Source organism: Nestor notabilis, unplaced genomic scaffold (genome assembly GCF_000696875.1).
Source record: "Nestor notabilis isolate BGI_N333 unplaced genomic scaffold, ASM69687v1 Scaffold32997, whole genome shotgun sequence".
In the NCBI taxonomy this organism is placed as follows: domain Eukaryota; kingdom Metazoa; phylum Chordata; class Aves; order Psittaciformes; family Psittacidae; genus Nestor; species Nestor notabilis.
The window spans coordinates 1-12,349 of record NW_009938372.1 but is presented as its reverse complement, the minus strand read 5'-3'; the positions used below and the strand labels follow the sequence as shown (position 1 = coordinate 12,349).

General features: G+C 36.5%; 1 protein-coding gene across 1 annotated transcript; it reads right to left on the bottom strand.

Moving 5' to 3' along the window:
- Nucleotides 1-9,206: 9,206 nt before the first annotated feature.
- LOC104401375 (protein tyrosine phosphatase type IVA 1-like) lies at nt 9,207-12,131 on the bottom strand (the record flags this gene model as incomplete). The annotated part of the gene is made up of 2 exons (XM_010019288.1): nt 9,207-10,834; nt 12,057-12,131. Coding segments are annotated over 2 exons (193 nt in total), but the record flags the coding sequence as incomplete, so codon positions are not given.
- Between the last annotated feature and the right edge of the window lie 218 nt (nt 12,132-12,349).

The following is a 12,349-nucleotide window of genomic DNA, read 5'->3' as shown; positions in this document are numbered from 1 at the left end:
GCCCAGCACCGCGCTGACGGGTGCGACTGTAACCGAGGCCTTTGCAGATGCCACGCTCCTCGGAGCAGTCAGTGCTACACAACCTGCCTGGTGTCGATCTTTGTGTCGGTGGCCTCGGTTAGGTTCCTTTAGCTCTCGGTGTGCCACGTTCTTCGGTTGCTACAGGTTGAACAGGAACGGTCTCCAGAGCCTGTCTGTCCGGGAGGGGCGCGTCTCTTACTGCCTTTTGGCACGCACGTTCCCTCTTGGCCTTCCCTTCTGCTAACAGTTTGTCCAGGGGCACTGTAGGTACCTGTGGCACACACATTAACACAAATCCCCGCTGACCAGGCTTTTGTGGTGCCAGACTGTCCAAGGCAGAATGTTATGCATAGCTCATTACGTTTGTCTAAGACAGACGAATTCTAACTAAAGCATGTGTGTTTAATAAGATTCCTTCTCTAACAGCCCTCATCAGAACCTGAAACAACTTAGTCTCTACATGTTATCTGAGAAAAGGACTTTCGAGTTTGCGTTATATCATTAGTTAAATGCAATGTCTGTATGCTTCTTTAAGCCTTATGGCTACTATGAAGTGCACTACTGGGAGTTTATTGCAAATTGAATACACCCTCAAAAGAAAAACAAAGTTTTAACATTATTTCTAAAAAATCTAATTTAGAATTACCTTCTGAATGAGTGTATTAATACTACCTTTATATATTCCTCACATTCTGTAATGAAATGCAAACATTTTAAGAAGGCAGGAGAAAAAGAATAACAGAAAGATGAGGGAATTAAAATGTATTCATTTTCCTTTTTTTTTTTCTTTCAAATTCCTTCAATTGTGCTTTGAGTTTTTGAGATTCATGTTCTCTAGGGCCTTCCATGGTGCCATGAAGGTTGAAATACATTAAATATTTCTGTTGCTATCATAACAGTGAGAAAGGAGGCTTTAAACTGAAGGCAGGGTAACAGTGACGTTTTCAGGCACTATACAGGGTAGTTGCAATAAGATAATAATGCTTGTGAAGCAGAGCACAGTTTTTAACCTATTCGATTTTTTTTTTTTTTTGCCTGTCCTTCTTATATCACCTTTATGCAAATCACCACAAGGGTTTGTTTGGTATTTTTTTCCAATTTTCTTCCTGTGCTTTCCCAATTTCAGAAATTCTCCCTCCTTTCCAAGGCAAACATCTTCTAAAGAACATGACTTTCTTACAATGCGCAGAACTGAGCTACTGGGCTGGTCACACTAATTTCTTCAGAGGGTTTTTAAGCACAGTCTTTCAGCAAGGTGTGAAACCTCTGACACGTTGTTGAGAATATACTAAGAAATAAAATTTCTGAAGTGAAATTCAGTTACATACATTTACATTGCAGGAATTTTCCAGCATTCAACCATTTTGATCTCATCACTTTTGACACAAGCAGAAGGCAAAGCACTGTTAGTAATCTGATCATTGTTCATTGCCCTATTCAGTTTTTTCTTTTTGCTTTCAAAAGTCACGTAACTCCAGTGACCCATCTCAGTTTAATAGAGTTGGTATAGTTTTGCCATGACCCATGCTGTGCCAGTCCCTTTATAGCCATGTTTGTTGGATACATAGTGAACTTGCCCACCTGCAGCACCTTTGTTGTGGTTTAACTTAACAAAAAAAAAAAAAAAAAGAAAAAAAAGAAAAACCAACACCTCAATGGGTAATCTAATAGGTATTACAGAGATCTTTGTATACAATGGCAGATCAGCTATACCCAATTACAACTGCACCATCTGCTATCTTTCCTAGCAATGTTTTTTATCGTGTTGTCCCTTTACACATGAGCTACTTGGTAATAATCCAAATCTTGCAAGTTGTTTCCGTTGGAAAGCAACCTATTTATTTTCAGGAAACAGTCTACTAGTGCCCTGAACATAAGAGAAAGCAGCAGAAGACAGTTTCTTTGCTTGTAGTTCCAAGTCTCTTTGCAGCCACAACTCTTTCCAAGAGGTTCCTGAATTACTTTCTTAACAAGCCTTCCCCTACCATACTGGTCTTAAATATGGTGCACACTTTTGAGTGTTAATTACTAGTTCTCCAGTTGTCAAAATGTAGAAGGGCGTTATATTGCTCCATATACGTAACTGAATAAAAGAGTTATTTGATATGACAGCAAACTAACAGGTTTTCTCCCATGCTGTAGGGTAGTATTTGCTCCTGTCAAAAGCTCAAAAGCTGAGATATGTTATAGCAGTAGGCCAGTAACTATGCAAACGAAGTCTCACAGGAGCATCTTTTTTTTGGCTGAGTATGTCTATTTAAATTTTCTCAAGTTACTTGATTTAAATTATTTTAAAATGCAAGCAGTTTATTTAGTTTGTAAGTTACATAATTTCTTAGAATGTCATACAAAGCAGAATTAGACCTCTAAAAGAAATATACTAAAGCAGCAGTTGCATTTATCTGCTGCATTTGCAACAGTGAACAAGCTTATTTTTTTCTTCTATTTCATGAAAATTCAGAAATATTACGTTTGCACCTCTTAATAATTAGAAAACTACCTTTCACACCACATTTGCCATGCTTTTCCCCAGGATGAACAGCAGACTGCCTGCTCACAATACCCAGGATTTGCCAGTATCAGTAGTTCAGGAAGCTGCACTGATAGGTCATTCAAAGCCTGTTTGTTGTAAATTTCTGTGAACTGGTATCCATAGCAAAATTTAAAACTTAGTTCTTTAGATCTTTTCTATTTCTTATTGTAATAAGAATTGACTTCTTCATATACAGAACACTAACAGTGAATAATCTAAAATTTTCTAGTCTCACAGTGAAAATGCACATCTTTTTATTAACAATGTCTGATTTTGACACCAGTTTTTCCTTATATTTCCCACTTTTCCTTGCTTTAGTTAGTACAGGAGCAGTAACATGTTCCACTTTACCCCCTTTCCACCAAGTTTAAGATAAGATCATTCTCTTTCCCCACATAAAAACTCTTTAGCAGCTGCCAGTCATTTCAAACAGCAGTTGCATGTCATACTCTAGAAAGCAGCAGAAAACCATTCAGTTCACAGGTGAAAGGGACTGTGGCTTTTAAAATCAACAATACAGCTTGGTGAACAAAGGTGAGGTTCTGAAGACAAAGGATGTTTAGCTGTTGATTGTAAGGGTAGATTTTAGTAAAGAGATGAAACACAGAAACCACAAGGTATTTATTAAGAATTATCTAATGGAATACACAGCTTCGAGACTGAAAAAAAAGCGATCTTATCCCAGAAGACAAGATGAAGTTGCAATTGTTTGCAGAGATTTGTGTACACCAGGGGAAAAAAAAAATATCCTTGAATGAGGTTTTAGAGTGTTGGAGGAAAACGAACTACAATAGCTATCACAAAACAGCCCTTTGAGACTTATCTCCCAAACTAGTTTGGGCAGTTGCCTATGGAATTTGCCTATGGAACTGCTGCTAGAGTTACTAATCTTCTCGATACCTCTCAATCTCACTGGAGTGAGATTTTACTCCAGTGCTATTTACCTTGGTTTTTATGTTCTGTGGAGGCAAACACACAGTAGTAAAGGACAGTAACAATTTTATATTGCATAAATGCTCATTTGGTATTTATCAGGGCTTATTTTCTGTATATTTGTAACAGAGATGAGAGATCTGAGAAAGCATCAATTATTATTTTAAGAAATTTTTATTCATATACATAATTTTCTTTATCTATTCCTATAGCTTATTGATATGCATTGTAGTGTGCATGCAATACATCATGCATTAAAAACCTGTACAAGTTTCTTGTAAAGCTCGTTTCTGATGTGGTGAGATTTCGTCTCTGATTTTCCAGTAAGGTTGAGCATTGCATTTCCTATGCAGACATGTTCTCCATTCATCTCTGTACTCTGTGCACATTCAACAACCAGTTGTTTTAAGTGCTTTTCCTGCCACCAACTGTGATACAGCATCAAGTAGCAGGGGAGCGGGCATGGTACAGTTTGAATTTGATATTGCTAAAATTTTCCAGGCCTTTGGAGAAGAAATCTTATTAAGCACACATGCTTTAGTTTGAATTAATCTGTTTTAGACAAACGTAACAAGAGCTATGCATAACATTCTGATATTCCTCAGTCAGCACAATTCTTGATCATATTGTAGGTTTTATGAAAATGGAGTTAAATAATAATTTCTATATAGATATATTATTACATATTATGTCAGTATATTCCTAGCCTTCATGCCCTGCTGACACAGACAGGCCTCTGCTCCCAGTGCTCTTCATGGAAAGCGGTTGGGTATGTAGAGAGACAACTGCAGTTGCATGGTTCAGTCCCAGGCTTAGCTACAACAGATGTAGAAACTGCTCCTGGGTGCTTGCCTCTGACTTTGTCACAGTACATAAAAGGAAAAGAAAAATAAAATGGGTAGGAAGCACAATAGACTATTCCAGTTGGAAGGAACCTACAGTGGTCATCTAGTCCAACTGCCTGCCCAGTTCAGAGCTGATAAAAGGATAAAGCATATTAATATGAGCATTGTTCAAATGCCTCTTAAACGCTGACAGGATTAGGGCATCGATCACCTCTCTAGAGAGCCTGTTCCAGTGTTTGACCACCCTCTCAATAAATAAATGTTTCCTAATATATAGTCTAAACCTCCCCTGGCACAGCTTTGAACCATTCCTATGTGTCCAGTCACTGGATACCAGGGAGAAGAGATCACCACCTTTTGCCTCTGAACTTGAAACGTGAAGAGTCAGTTCTTTCCAAATTTGGACATTGACATTTTCCAGTCCCTCCAATTAGAAAACAAGAAACTTTTTGGAATTGCTTCCATGTGAATTATTCTCATTCTACATCTATATTTCCATAAACTGTGTAGCCTTTGTCTTACTCAACACTGAGACAGTAGAGAAAGATCAGGTTTAGGGGCAATTAAGCTAACTCAACCAGATGGGATGCATGCAAGGGTAATGTTGGAGCTGGCTGAAGTTGTTGTGAGACTTCTCTAATCTTTGAAAAGTTATGGTGATTGGGGAAGTTTCTAATGACTGGAGGAAGGAGACATTCATGCACACCTTCAAGAAAGGCAAGAAAGATGATCCAGGGAAACACAGACCCATCAGCCTCACTTCTTTTCCCAGGAAGGTCCTCCTGGAAGCCTAGAAGCACGTGTGCATACCAACTTGGATTTACCAAGGTCAAACTTTGTCTGACCAATCTGATAGCATTTGATGAGATGACTGCTTCAGTGGATGAAGGGAGAGCATTGTCATTTATGTTGTTAACTCCTCGTGCAGGTATGATGTAATAGCCCATCCGTCAGTAAAGGCTGGGGGTCAATTGGCAAGAAAGTAGCTTTGCAGAAAGGACCTGGTTACTGTAGAACACTTTGTATATTGAGCTTAAAGGCATGGTTGTATTTGCATTATAAGGGAGCTCTTTCCCAGCTTTACAGATCTGCTATGCCCTCATTGCCTTTATGTGCTTTTATTAGGAAGAATGGAAAGTTGTTGTAGGGTTGAATTGAAATGTTAAAGGCAAGTTCAGGGTTTGCATGCCCTACCTTGTGACACACAGATTTACTAGGGAATTGAAGAAGGCAAACACTAAGGAGTGTGTAGCCTCCTGTTACGAGCCAATGAAGGTAACGATGGTCCTATGGATTGGGAAGAAGAGTTTATTGACTTCAATTATTTCTTCTCCAAAGCCCAAATGTAATGCAAGTTCTGCAGAATTAGTATCTGTGAAACTTGCTGACAATGTATTGCCATGTACAAGTTTATGTGAAGAATAAGGATCTATTACTGCCAATAGAAACTTCTACCAATAAAGTAGAATTAAAACTCCAGCCCACTAGAAAGTACCCTTTCCATATACTTATTTAGGTTTTGTTACACTGACACAGGTTACCTGTCTTCTATTATTTCAGTATTTCTATTCTGAGCATTCCCATATGCTATTTGGTTCTCTTCAGCTGCGCTTTGAAAGAGTTCTCATTTGAATCAGAAATTGAAGCAGGTAACTTGATCTTCTGGCACTGTCCTTATCGTTTCTTGTCAGACCACCGTTTAACCACTATTAACTCACAAAGATGTTTTCCACTGATAAGTAACTTGCGTTGTTATTGAGATAATTAATTATCAATGCATCGAGGACAGAATGCATTAGAACAGTATCTGTCAAAATCATTCATGCAGGCGATTATCAAGAGGAAAAATAATGCCTAAAAAGGCTTGCTGTGGTTATCTGTAGCATAAATCTGAATCAATAAAAATCAAATCAGGTAATAATTGTCAACGTTTATTACACATTAAGAGCAGGGTACATTGAGAGAAATACACAATACTTTACCTGATACTTTGTACACTTGCTCTTAAACAAGTGAGGCAAGATTTATTTAATCTACCTGTAGATCCCAACATAACAAACTGAATTTGCTGTCCCATGCTCCCTTTACAGACTATGCTTTTACCTTTTGAGAGCTTTGTCTAACCTATTTTAGATATCTCTCTTAGCCCATGGTTAATTGCCTAGGAAGTGCAAAATCCCTTTCACTGAGTGTAAGGGAAGCCTCTACTCATGTGTAAGTCTCTATTTGTTAGATGAGTCCAAGTTACTAAAAACCCCACCAATTTTCAGCCTGATTTTAAGATTTGAATTCAACTTGAAGTATAACTATTCTTTTTATTACAGTGGGATTACACAAACGTGCAAAAAAATAACGTTGTTCCAAATAATCAGATTAACTATAACGTCCACCTCGACTTTTATTGATTCCAGAAAATACTTCACGATACAGCAAAATCCCAACAAATCCAAAATATTGAATACTATCTCTCAATTACTGTTTTACTTATGTTGCACATATTTAAAATAAAAATTAAAAAAGTGTTAATAGTACACACTCAAGCACTCAGAATCTTAAAAATTATACAGGTAATGTCATCTATGAAACCCTAGTCTGGCCCTCTCAAATACTGATATCTCATTACACAGCTTCCCCCCCGCCTTGTAAGGACGAACAATGCTCACATGAATGGATAGTATCTTACTACCACTCCTATGGCTAAGCAAGATCTTAAGTCTAATCTAGGTTTTATATTCTGTATAGAATTACACATTTTCCTGTTTCTTCTGCAATAATACAGATGAGTCTGATGATTAGTTCAGAAATTACTGCTTACCTCCAAAACTGAGGTACTGCTGCCCATGGCAGGGGGGTTGGAACTAGACGATCTTAAGGTCCTTTCCAACCCAACCCGTTCTATGATTCTGGAATGAATTTTTATGCTCAGAAGACTGATGACCAGGGAGATTAACAACCAGAAGCATTAACTACTTCTGAGTTCACTGTCTAAAATGCTTCAGGACTGTTCAGAAATAGGCAATACTACATAGTTTCATACATCAGTACAGTATTTACTGACTTCAGTTGAAAGCTCAGCACTTCTTAGAATCAGATTCAAGAAAATCGCATTTAACTTTGATTCTGATTTTGAATATCCAGTAACAGAGTATCTTTGTTTTGCTATCTTTCCTCAGCATTAGAGACGATATTATATAACAGTATAAGCCTATGTTTTCTGCTGCAGTATTTGCAAGATCATGCCTTCCCTCTCCCCTATTTCCCGTAAGTATTTATCTTCCACTACATGCTAAGGAATCCTATAAATACTACCACCATTTACAAACCATACCTACCCAAGACATTAGGTCCATAGCACAGAACATAGTCTAGCAGAGGACACGAATGTGCTACATCGTAATTAAGTACTGCCGCAACATAACCCTTGAAAAAATGATGAAACAGTTATATAGTCAGAAATTCTAAGCATCTAAATTACATGTAACATTAGAGCCTGTCTTCCATGCCAGACTTCAGCCTGAAGATAACAGTAATTCCATTTAAGATTTTCTTCCCTTTCATTTGTGAATTGATATAAATTACATAGATCTTTATTTAATTTCCTTTATGTATTTCCATCTGCTGTTTTATCTTCATGTTTTGAGTAGTCGGTATTTTAGTCCCTAAAACCAACCAGTTGTTAGACAAAAAAAGGAAGAGATATTTTCTGTTCAAGATTCATATCTAGATGTGGAAACAGTTCAGAAGTTGACATGATCTTTGCTTTAAACAGACAGATTATGCAAAAGTATTTCCTCTTTAGAAATCTCAGTTTACTGAAATCAACTCAAGTCAAGCACACTCTCAGGTTTGAATTCAAAGGACAATGCTCCCATCACTAACATGTAGGAGTTCTTAACCTAAATGCAGCCCTCCTTACTGGTGTAAATCCTGTGGAGAACACAACAAAATCTGATGCATATACAGAAATTGCACTGGTATTTTTAAGTAGAAAAAAAAAAATAAAAATCAGGCATTTCACTAGTAGTTGTTTTAGAGATTCCTCCTACTTGCATGAGTGACCAAGTGAGTATTTTTAACTCAATCTGGATATTAATCTGTGTTAAATCAGTATCTACATCAGCTTGCCATACTTCTAAGTCACAGAATTTTTGTAGGTTGTATGTTCACAATTGTTCCTAAAGTCTAGTCCATCTTGACAATAGTAACATTGATGACTTTGGACATCATTCCAAAAGAAAAGACCTTATTTTGTCAGTCAAAAGCTGTATTCCATTATCAAAATATCCTTTAAAGCAAGTTTGACTTCCAAAGGAAAGATGAACTATTTAAGAGTTTTGATACTTTATGGACTAAGCTAAGTTATATTCAGTTTCAGGTATTTTAAATCATACAGAATTTCAGAGTGGTCTTTATAATGAGACTGTACCTTTCATCAGAAATCTCACTGAGGCTGATGTTGCACATAGCATCCCACCTCGCTGCTTAGAAAGACAAAATGTATTTAACACTATAGGTTAATTTTAAGCAGACATGGGCCTGAGCTTATGATCACCACCTCAGCCAGTTACTAAGAACATCTTCCAGTTGTCATCAGGAAGTTTGATTACCACTGTAAACTCATAGCTCTTAGCTCACGTGATTTTTTAGGCTATCTCCTGTTTGGATATAGCTTCAGTCTTGACAATGAAGCATTGTATCATACTATTTTGTAATAACCTTCTAAGGCTACTGATAAAAGTGTTCTCCAAGCTTTACAGATGTGTATATGCTTCTGTATTTACTGCAAAGACAGTTTCAAGAACAGTGAGCAATTATCTTAGTACTGGGGAATTCACAAATAAGCTACATAAAGAAATACTGTACTTTCTACTATTATTTTTGTCCACATTTATTTATGAGTAAAACAAACAGCAAACGTTACAGCAAAGGGCACATTCAGGCCCAGATTTAAAAGAAGAAAACAGATGCCTGGATAGATTCTGAATTTAGGCACCTCAAGATTGCAGACAAAGCACACAAAAAAAGTGAAAGCCATGAGCATTTCAACAAACTTTGTAAGTGCATTTCAGTATTTATTTAGATGTTTAAGCTCTCGCACTAGATTTTACAAGCTGGTGAACACTGGCAAAATTATTTCTCCCACAGAACTATAACCACACATTCCCAAGACAGTATAAATATATGGTTGAACTAACATTAATACACATCACCATTTTATCAATTACATAATAAAACAAATTATCAAGTATCCAAATATTAAGTTACGCAGCTTGAAAGGCATACAAAATATTACAGAGGTCTGCCCAAGTCATAGCAGAAACTCAAGGAGGAAAAACAAAAGAAAAAGAAAAGAAAAAAAGAAAGAAATCACACTTTCAACAAAGCAATAGTTGGTAAACAACTTTCAATAGGTACAGTAAAATAAACTACAAGATTTTTCAGAAATTTTCTGATTAAGAATTTTTAGCTACAATAACAAAGCATTTCTACGTTTTAAAAAAATATTTACTAAAGTAAAGGGCATATTCTATACTTCCTGCACAAGACAAAGGCAACATTTTACTAGAAATATTAAATAGCCCCTCCCAACCTTTTCAGGCCCTCTGTTAAGTTGCACATGAAGTGCCGACATTAATTTTACTGTAAGGCTTTTTGTCTGGAGACATTAAAGACTTGTGTGCTTCTGTACAATTTAAAAGATTTTCTACATGAGTAACCAGAGAGTAATGATTTGTAAAATGGAGAGGTTCAGGTAACAGAAAAGTACAGATGCTGGGGTAAAAAGTCGCTGTAATTCATAGTATTAAAAAGACAGACTGTGCAAATCCTGGAATTCTAGTGCGATTGTGGGAGACAAAACATATAGTGAGCAGGCAAGACTACCTTAGAGGCCATATTCTTAAATATTGAAATGACTGTAGAAAAGAAAAAAAAAAAAGATAGTAAGGGTCCAGGTAAGCTGGTAGTTCTCACATCATCAGAACTATGCTCATTTATAAGGAAAAACATGTAGCTGATATGCTGGGTATTTTGGCACCTAATCTCTCTACAGATTGATTTATTTTAATACTCCAATTTTTTGTAGTTGAAACTAGGTGGGTAGGACTCAATAGCATGATTAAAGGATATTTGAACCGGTAATTAATGAACAAGGAGACAGCTCAGAAACAAGGTACAGCAGAAACATTTACTTGGTCTCCAAACAGATGGATATTTATCTAAACATAGAAGTTGCATTTCTACTAAGCCTTTAGCCTATTAAATACTCCTAAGGAAGCTTCCTTTGCTACTTAAAAAATATCAGACTGATGTCTTTGGCATGCAGTCTGCTTAATTCTAGTTTCCATCCTTTATTCCCAAAGAAGTACTATAGGCTGTTGAGCTTTACTGAATACAACAATTATTTCGGTGACCATTGGAGTCTTTAAAGCGCAGACGCATCTTGGGGCGGTATTTCTCCAAGTACAGAAGTTGCTTGCTGTTAAAAGCTCCACGCCGCTTCCTAGATGGGGGAAAAAGTATTTGAAACAGAATATTAATCTACTGCCCAATGAAATAATATCACCAACCAGAGAAAAATATTTTCAGGTCACTTAAAAACCCCCACCATCAAGTCAATACTGTGACCAAAATAAGGATAATTAGAAGTGCCAGCAAACAGGGTGGTAGCTTCCTTTCACAAATACCTTACTGAACCACATGCTCAGAGGAGTACACAGCATTTTAGACAGTGTTTTAGCCTCTGATATACACAACCCAAGAATCTTATATGATTATCTTTAGAAGGAACTTCAAAAGGAAGCTATAAAGCAGATGTGAGATGGTGGTCTTAAAGCTGAAGTTACGCACTCTTTTTAAATATCGAGAGTACTGCAGTATTAATGTACATAAACATTATAACTCCCCATAATATAAGCTTAACAAAAATTGAGCTTTCTTGGTTTCTGCAAACCAAAATCATGTGAAAGAAGGGTATATTTTTGTTGAGTGTTTGGAATATGTACCAGGCTTCCTTATTTCTCACTTTATATACACCAGCCTGCTAAGCTATACGTACCAAATTTAATTCTTTCAAGGCTTGGCGACTATGTTTATATAATCTGCAGCTTCTTATAAATATAGTTAATTAAATATATGCAAAATTAAGGCACCAAGACTACAACTGTTCTCATCCAACTTACATACATGTATAAAAAAAACCCAGAAGCCCAAGGAAGTATTTTTCTGCAGTAGACTAGCAGACAAAAACCACACTAGGAGGAACTGTTTAGCACACTTTGATGTATTACAGAAGAAAGGATCCACAAACATGAATGAGTGCTGGCTCTAGCTATTAGACAGAACCTAAATTTCAAAGGTATTCTGACTCTCACATGCAGATAACACTGCAGATCTAACGAATGTTAGTTGTTAGGGGGTTTATTTAGTTTTATAAAAATAAAAACAAACAAACAAACAATCAAGAAAAAACAACCCCAAAAACAAAAATCAAAATTTGCTCAAATAATTACTTCCCGATTCTGGTTTCCACAGGAACAGAAAAAAACCCCATCATACAAACGAAGTCCTACAACACTGCCTGTATGCAGTATATGTGTTAAAAAGGTCAGATGTACTAAATACCTTAAAAAGTATAAGACAAGAACAACATTCAGAATTTGCTTTGCTTTAGTGCCCAAGGACGTTAAATCTTGTAAACAGCTAAATGTTAGCTTCATACTTACTGTCTTATGAATTGCACTGCATCTTCATACTTCATTCCACATTCTATCAGTGCAAGGGCAACCAAGACTGGAGCTCTGGTTAAAAAAATAATATAATAAAAAAAAAAATTAAAAAAAAAAATAAAAAAAGGAAAAAATCAGTTTTGCATTTGCCAGTGCATACTTAGAAAAGAGTTAACTTTATTCAGTTCTCTTTTCTGTCCTTTTCTGTATCTGATATTTCTCCCCTAGGGAAGCAAAAAATACAGGCAGAAGCTGTTTTTCATACAATGGTTTGGGTTGAAAAGGACCTT